Source organism: Centropristis striata, chromosome 23 (genome assembly GCF_030273125.1).
Source record: "Centropristis striata isolate RG_2023a ecotype Rhode Island chromosome 23, C.striata_1.0, whole genome shotgun sequence".
NCBI classification, from domain to species: Eukaryota; Metazoa; Chordata; class Actinopteri; order Perciformes; family Serranidae; genus Centropristis; species Centropristis striata.
This window is the reverse complement of record NC_081539.1, coordinates 17,241,625-17,249,967: the sequence shown is the minus strand read 5'-3', so window position 1 is coordinate 17,249,967 and position 8,343 is coordinate 17,241,625. Positions and strand designations below refer to the sequence as shown.

The following is an 8,343-nucleotide window of genomic DNA, read 5'->3' as shown; positions in this document are numbered from 1 at the left end:
ATTTCTAGAATTATGTCATACATTGAATTTACAATTTCTTATTAAATATCCTTCAATAATGTTATTTATTTAACAGCCTTCTGGCTAACTTTGCATTGTTATATGTGTGCACAGTCCACTAAGAAACTGTCTATTTTCATTCCAGATCAAAAATTATTGGCTGCCATATTGGTAATCGCTACATTTTTCCTCTGTAAAATCGCTGACGGCATTGGTCTCAAAAATCCCACATCAGTCAGGCCCAACTGAGACCACAAATGTAGCAATCCAGTTGTATCGGCTGTCCAAAATATCTGAGCGAGTTTTGAAAATAGAGCTCTGAAAAATGGACAACTTAAGACAATGATATAACATATGAGCAAAGGAGGTGGGGAATGATCTGCACTTTAGGACCTTTTAACAAATTTAACTTGAGTGAAATAAAATTGATGAAGTAAGTTAAACTGCTTCAGGCGCTCTATTACTGTCTAATACTCCTGGGCTGAGCCTCTTCTCTCTTAAACACAACCCTAACTCCTTTTCCTATGTTCATTTCAAAATATATAACGAGGCATTCTGCAAGTTTGAGTCGAATCCAATAGGAGATATTGCTTCTCCAGCTGAGGGATCTTTTTAAAACACTGTAGATTCAATAAAACCAGAAATGTGAAGAAATCCAAAGTTGCCCAAATGTCTTCCAAAGTTCCATGAAGTTAATACTTGAAATACCAATACTGTTAAAAAAAAAATCAGTATATACTTAACATAAGCAGAATTTATCCCTTTAGCTGTACATCAGCCTGCAGTGTGTGTGCATAACACAAAGACAAATATTATGCATTGCTATCAGTAGCCTGACAAAAGTGAATTACCACCCAGCAGTTGATTTGGTGCCTCAGCCAGTGCAGCACATATATCTCTCTACAACGTGTATGACACAGCATGGATGAATCCATTGCCAGAGTTTAGCCTGTTACTGATATGAAGGGGACATTTCATTTCAATGCTCTTATGTATATTTTGACTTTCATGTTTATCATCCTTAGCAGACATCACACTTGCGTTATGAATAGGCACCCTGCTGGCCCTTGATATGGTAAATTGGACGTTTTATGGTTTATGAAAAGGGCTGTTTTTATCTTCCACTTGTATTCATGAGCCCTGAATCTCGCTGTAAACGCCTTTAAGACAGATTCAGCTTTATTAGACTCATGAATAAAAACGATGTTGCCTATTATGACTTCTGGCTGTGGTTGGTGGCCACTGAAGAAAACTTCTCTTTCCGTGACACTTCAGTCCAACGTAACATCTCACAGGCCCTCGTGTCTACATGACATTTCAGCAGCTTGTAACGATGGCTCAAACACTTCCAAGTGTCTAACATCAAGAGGAATGTGGTTGCTTTCAATTTTTCCCAGCATCTCACTTAAAAAATGTGGTGCTTCACCTAAACACTGTCACCCTCGTGATCGTTGTAAAAACCTGCTTTGCCTTTGAACTGATGTGTGTTTGTGCTGTGGTCTGTTTTCCTTTAGAAGCTGTGTTCTGTTTTCCACACGCATATGGCTCTGTCTCACCCCTGGGGAATTTCCTCTTCTGGGCTAATGTGAATATTAGTATGGGTTAAATGCTCCAGTCATTTGTGCATTAATGCATATTGCATAATTAATGTTTTTTGCGAAGTCTCAGTTAGCAAACAGCAGTGGAGAAAAAAAAAACAAGCATTTCTGTGTCAAAACTTTAAAAAATATCCGAGTGAAAGGAGATGATGTCCAGCAGGAACTGCTGACAGCATTTTTGTGCCAAAGCTGCTCTGATGTCTCCTGATTATTCCCGTTCTTGATTAAAGAGCTGTTCTGTGAAGATTCAAGGCATTCAGGAGTGTGATGGGATTAAATGGGACAGTGTAATGACCCTGTTGTCGGAGTGGCTCATCATACAGACACAAAGCTGAGATCGGAGACTGGTGAAAACCACCAACCCCACTATTGTGAACTGGGAACAGTGTCAGTATTGTTTGCATTTGTGAGAAAAGAGAGATAAAGAATTTGCTTTTTTTGTTTGAATTATTAGAAGAAAACATTCATTACATGTGCACCCTATTATTTTTCAAATGTGCCATTTCAGCTTAAATTCAGTTTGAAGTCAGTTTGAAAAATTGAAATAATATTTTGATATTTTTAGTTTAATTTATTGAGTTATAAGTGACAAATGTTCCATTCTTCTCCATTTAATCTAAAAAGAAACGTTTAAGAAATGCCATATTAGTTGGTAATCCTTTGCCTTTACAAAACACATCTACAAAGAATTATTTAAGAATGTTGTCCACTTATTTAATTACATCATTATTTTAGAGCTGTGGATCTCTGCATATCAGTGTTATTAATATCAAAGCTGTCAATTTGACAGAAAATACTTAATGGTTAAAAATCCACAATTGATAAATGAAAAAGCAGGAAATTAATCAATTTGGTGGGTGAAAATCTGTATGTTTCCTTTTAAAATCGGTTGCCTCTGTCCATGGTGCTGAAGTCTTTAAACACATACACTGGCTTCTACTGGTTTTTATGTGACAAAGTATTAGTAACTTAAACTTAATTGAAATTCTATTTTATTTGCTAATATCATTTTAATACGTGTTTCTTTCTCGTGTATTCGGGAAATAGTGTTCCCAGTGTTTGGCCTGAGGTGCTCACTTCTGATTCAACTTCCTGTTTACATTTTGAAGGTTAATATCAATGTAAAGTGGCTAACTTTAGACTTGACATCGTGTAATATATTTCAGGAATATTTTTCAGTTTGTTTTTGTCCTTCATGAAAATGTTTTTGGTGTGGACAGACGACTGAGGAGGACAAAGGGCGAGTGGATGGGAGTGCAGCTGATGGCTGCGTTGTGATTAAAGACATCAAATTACGGCAATGAACAGTGTCGTAATTACATTCCTTAATCACATTCTGGAGGTCTAATTGCCTTAACGATGTGTTTCATTATGCGAAGGCAGGTATTACAGTCGACAGTTTTCATACACACTTGTTTTCGAATTAACGTGTTATTACACACCGTCATGGAAATTGTTTTAATAATCACAATAAAGGTCGGCAGAGTTTTTTTTTGTTTTGTTCTCGGAGCAGAAACATCTCCTCTCTGCCTCGAGGCGATATTCGCCCACCACGTCTGGCCTTCGCTCCCAAGACTTGGCGTCACTTATAGCTCAAGAAAAGAAAAAGTTATCGGTTTTGATGGAGCAGAAAATTATTGAACAATTCTTTCTCGGTGTACTTGACAACTGGTGAGAGTCCGAGACAAATAAGAGCTGCATCACCCCCAGAAACAACCGTCTGATTTTATAATGTAACTTTAGTTTGCGGTTAGGTCATAATAAAATGTCAAACTCTGGTTTAAATGTATTAATTAAATGCACGATAAAATGTAAAGGTAATTTTGCTCTGATTCCCCTGAAGTTCACATCAGATGAATAATCAGAAGTATTTCTGTTGTTCAAAATATTTTAATAAAGCTTTTCAACACTGAAATACATACAAATGGCCCTCTTTGCTCATATAATAACTAAAGTATCTACAATAATCCACATCTTGACCTGACAACGCGATTAATCTGAAGACCTCGATCATCTTGTGTGAGAAGAAAAAACGCAAAAGATACAACAACTAAGAAAAATACTACAATGTGCAATGCAAGCAAATATCCAATATTTAAAAAAAATCCAAATTAATAAATTACAAAAGACACACCGAAACACCTGAAACACCTTGAGTCAGGTTTTCTAAATTTTTCTGAATTTTTATTATATCACAGTGCCCCCAAAAAGAATTGTAATAGGCGTGCGCAACTATTAACAAGTGTCTGGATTAGCACATAAATATCTGGCTGATTAAACGACTTAACTTCATCTATAATCATCTATTTCATTTAACTTTTCCTTGTTCATGACATTCCACGTGCTCAATAGAAAAGTTCATGAAAACAGGCCTTGAACCAGTAAGCAAACAGCACAATGTCTCTGAGGTGAATGAAAGGAAAAACCCCGCAAAATAAATAAATAAGGAAGCAGCAGAGAGTGAGGTTGGACTATCGCTCCAGGAAGGTGTCCATCTATTTAAGTGAAAAGGTCGCAGGTTGTCAGGTCACCCAAATCTCCAAAAAGGGTCCATAACAGAGCAAGTGGTCAACAACTCACTCAACACTTGCAGCCACTCTTACAGGCCTACAGAACGTGTGTTTGGTCTTCACTGTCATTCATACCAGCACTTTAAGGATGATTTATATACACAATCAAGTATTGTTTGAACAAAAAAGCGCGTTTTGAATGCATTTAGTAAATATTATAAAAGTATTCATCGGCATTACTTCTTTGTCTCTAGCCTACTGACTTCAACAACAGTAGCCTCACAGGTTGCCCTCTCCAAAAGTGTTCTTAAAAGTGGTGTCTGCTCTCCCCTGTGCTTCTCTGAGTCTTTTGTCAGACGCAGTTAAGGCTTGTCAGTGCACTGTTTGCAGAGGCTGGAGGTGGCGTTGTTGAATAGGGCACATTTGTCGGGGCAGGAGGACGCAGCCACCCCGGTGGGGAAGGGATATCCGGGCGGCTGGTCGTACGCGCCCAAGCCGGGGGCTGCGAGGGCAGTGGTGGCCGGTATCGAGGCAGCAGAGATGGCTTGGCCCTGGTTGAGATACGCCACTAGCCTCCTCATCTCCTCCAGCGCCTGCGCCTGCATGAGGATGTAGTTTTTGGCGAGCAGCAAAGTGGCGATTTTGGAGAGTTTCCGCACTGACGGGCTGTGCGCGTAAGGGATGACCCCTCTGAGCTCATCCAGCGCGTCGTTCAGATCGTGCATCCGTCGTCTTTCTCTGGCATTGATGTTTAGCCTCAGTGTTTTCTGCTCTTTGGTTTTCTTACCTCCTTCTCCTTTCCCCGCGGGCACCGTCCGCCCGTCGGCCAGAAGCACCATGTCACACCTGCCGTCGCTGTCATCGTCCTGGCTCTGCTCCCCGCCGCTGCTCTCCGCCGCCGAGGTCCTGTTGGCGCGCTCACCGAAATTGACGCACAAAGATCCGGTGGGCAGACCCAGCGCTGCCCCTCTGCCTCCCGCCAGTCCTCCCGGTTGAATCGAGTCTTGTTCGGTCTGGTCAAAGCAGCTGATCGGTGACTGGCGGTCTCTGGCTGGTAGTTCGATGCCGGCCGCCGACCTGAAGGAGTCCATCTTTTTAGTGGACACGGCGCTGAGAGTTTTGTGAAAAATGTCCGCTGCACTGCCGTTCAAGTTCATCCTTCTGTCCATGCTGTGGATTCCGCTTTGTTGCAGGCACCGGTCGCTTCTGGGAACTCTTTGCGCGCCTCTATGAGTTTCTTCCTCTGTTTGTCCTTTACGAGTTGAGTTGTGTGTCAGCGTTGAAGTTCCAGGCTCGCTCGACTTGTCAGCTGAGGTGTGGAGACGAGGAGGAGACTCGTGTAATAAGTGCTGCTCTCTCTCTCTCTCTCTCTCTCTCTCTCTCTCTCTCTCTCTCTCTCTCTCTCTCTCTCTCTCTCTCCCCCTCTCCCTTTCTTTCTGTGTCTCTGATTCACCTTCACCGGATCTCCACGATGATCCTCGTTACGCACGAGACGCCTGAGTCTTTTTACATCATTATCTCGAGGCGGGTTATTAAAAAGGATTCGCCTATTGGGACACAGACACCCTCTCCCCCTCTCACTCTCTACCCAATCAGATTAACGTTTTAATTAATGACATTTAAACGATGACAAACAATACCTCGTGCGCTCTCTCTCCCTTTGAGTGTGTGTTCGAGGCTCTTAACGGTGTTTTTAAAGATCATAAAATAACCTGCTTCAGTGGTTTGTGACACGCTCCTGTGGGGGTTTCAGGCGAAAAGTTGCAAATCAAAGTAACATTTGCATTCAATAACTTCTTATTTGCTATTAGGATAAGGGTTTGGTTTCAGTCAGTTCAATTCAGATCATGACTTTGTTCATTGTTGTTTGCCTCTTTTTTTTAAACTTTTGTCACTATTTGCTCTTCAAGTGTGACACCAAACCTTCACTTAGATTCAGAGAAAGACCGAGCTTATTGTGCCCAGACTTGACAGGAGGCTCTGCTTCAGGCTTGAGTTGCATTCATGGTATTTTGTTTCTGAAAATCACAACCAGCAAATACCTTTTTTCATCATCCCTGCTGGCAGGGTTTTAAGTTTAAGTCCCCCAAAAGGAACATGGATTTCTGTGTTTCGCTGTTGTATTATCTGTCTGAATTTCAGTGTTAGTTTTCCCCTGACGGCTCCGGCGCTCTGACCAATATTTACTTGTGCTCATACTGCCATCTACTGGAAAATACCGTGTAGCACATTCATGTAAAGTCAAACATTAACATGATCATCAACTAAGCTTTATCCAGCTTTCTTTTACCTCATGACTCGTTACCAAGTTCATATTTTAGAGCAAAAAAATAAATTTAAATTCTTATATTTCTAGTCAACAAGTTATGATTTACAATATTACTAAATGTGACAGCAATTATATGGTCCAGGAGTGTCACGATATATATCAGTATTGATAATAACAATGATATTCAATAAATGAAATATTCATATAATGTTAATAATACACTTAATATAGACAAATACTAATTTTTCTTTCCATTCTTTAATATGTAGTTATGGTTACTCGCTCTCCACCTACATTTTGAGTGTAATTATTATCTAAAAAACAAAACAAAATGCACAGTAAACAAAGTTCTAAAATTATTTGACTGATAATGTCAAGATTATTTTAATTTATTTAAGATATCATGATCATATTGTTATCATGAATTATTTCTGACCACAGTAACAATGTAGTAGTTATAATCTCATATTGTGACAGCCCTATTAGGGGGAAATTTAAAAATGACATGTAAATCTTCCATTTGAATCATTTCGCAACAATTAACAATTGTTGGTTTGAATATTTCAGCTTCAACAAAGTGCTGGAACAAGCAGAACAAATATGATGTTACACAATGTGGAAATATGTTTTCTGTAACTTAGAAGCTACTACGAGGGCCAAGCCAGCGATTTTATATGAAGATCAATTAACTTGCTGCAAAGTGAGCTTGTGAAAAAAGTTGTGCAATATAGTCATGCAACCTGGTGACATGCATCAGTTACGGTTTGAGACATTTATTAGATTGCATTGCAAACTTACAGCATGAAGTTTGCAAGACATGGGAATTTTCAGACAGGCGTGAGTTTATTAAGAAGTCACCTGATTCCTATAATAGAATTTGTTGGTCTCTGCTGCACTCAGTTTGACCATTTTTGAATGCCTACATGCTGGAGTCAGCCGTGGCCAGAGGCATTATGGTTTGTCGGTTGTCCAGGCGTCCATACGTTCCATATCTCAGGGACACCTAGAGGAAATTTCTTAAATTTGGCACAAACTTCCACTTGGACTCAAGGACGAACTGGTTAGATTTTGGAAGTGAAAGTTCAAGCTCACTGTGAACTCACAAAAATCTTTTTTGGCCATAACTCAAGAATTATTTTGCTAATTATGGGAAATAACTCAGGAACAGAAGGGGAAGTTGTGACCTTATTTGGTTGAATATTGAATTGCGTATTCACCTGGAAACTGTGGTGATGTAATAGCTCTTCTGTGCTGTCAGGTTAAAGATGTGTTTGAAGCATCTACATTTTTAATATTTGTGGCTACTTTGCAGAAATATCCACATTTGAAGCTCTGTACTGTCATGGTTGCATGTGAGCTGTCCGTGGTGCTGAACACGCTGATAGCTCCACAGTTATACACCTGATCTACTTTCTATTCCAGAGAGGTCCTCCACAGGTATCTCTTAAGTTCACAGTAGCCCGGAGAACTTCACAGTTCAATGTGACCAACTTTGTTACTCTTTGCACAGGCAACACATTCTTCTTCACCTCTTACACAAAAAGCCATTTCTGTAATTACACTCCCCTAGAAGCCATTTGTAGATACCAGCTTCAATGCAATAAGGACAAAAAAACTCCCTCCACTTCCGAGTTACCATGGCTCGTTCCCATGGCATGTGTGCTGCCACATTAGAGCTACCTTTAGCAGTGATTACCATTGACCCCTGCCAGTTGAATTCACAGTGAATATAATGTGGATTTTTTCACTGTCTGAGATGGTGCCTCGGCAGCTATACATTGTTTAGTTAGAATGGAGCTTTGCTGAAAAGTCTGGTCTGCTTCCTTTTAGTATATCACACTGAAGAAGACAAAGTTCACCAAAGAAGAGACGAGTATTTTTATTCAGAATCCAAGTATATCCTTAAATAACCTAAAGAGAGAGACGCAAGAGAGAGACGCAAGAGAATTCTGCGATATTTCAATTT

At 39.9% G+C, this 8,343-nt stretch overlaps 1 protein-coding gene across 1 annotated transcript; it reads right to left on the bottom strand.

Annotated features, from left to right (window-relative positions):
* Window positions 1-4,454: 4,454 nt before the first annotated feature.
* Window positions 4,455-5,277, bottom strand: bhlhe22 (basic helix-loop-helix family, member e22). Its single transcript, XM_059326497.1, has one exon. The coding sequence runs from the start codon at window positions 5,275-5,277 to the stop codon at window positions 4,471-4,473; it is 807 nt and encodes a 268-aa protein (XP_059182480.1). The 3' UTR covers window positions 4,455-4,470.
* Window positions 5,278-8,343: the final 3,066 nt, after the last annotated feature.

Bases quoted from the DNA above. Each gene is read 5' to 3' on its own strand.
- bhlhe22 (XM_059326497.1), bottom strand. From the start codon at position 5,277: ATGGACAGAAGGATGAACTTGAACGGCAGTGCAGCGGACATTTTTCAC.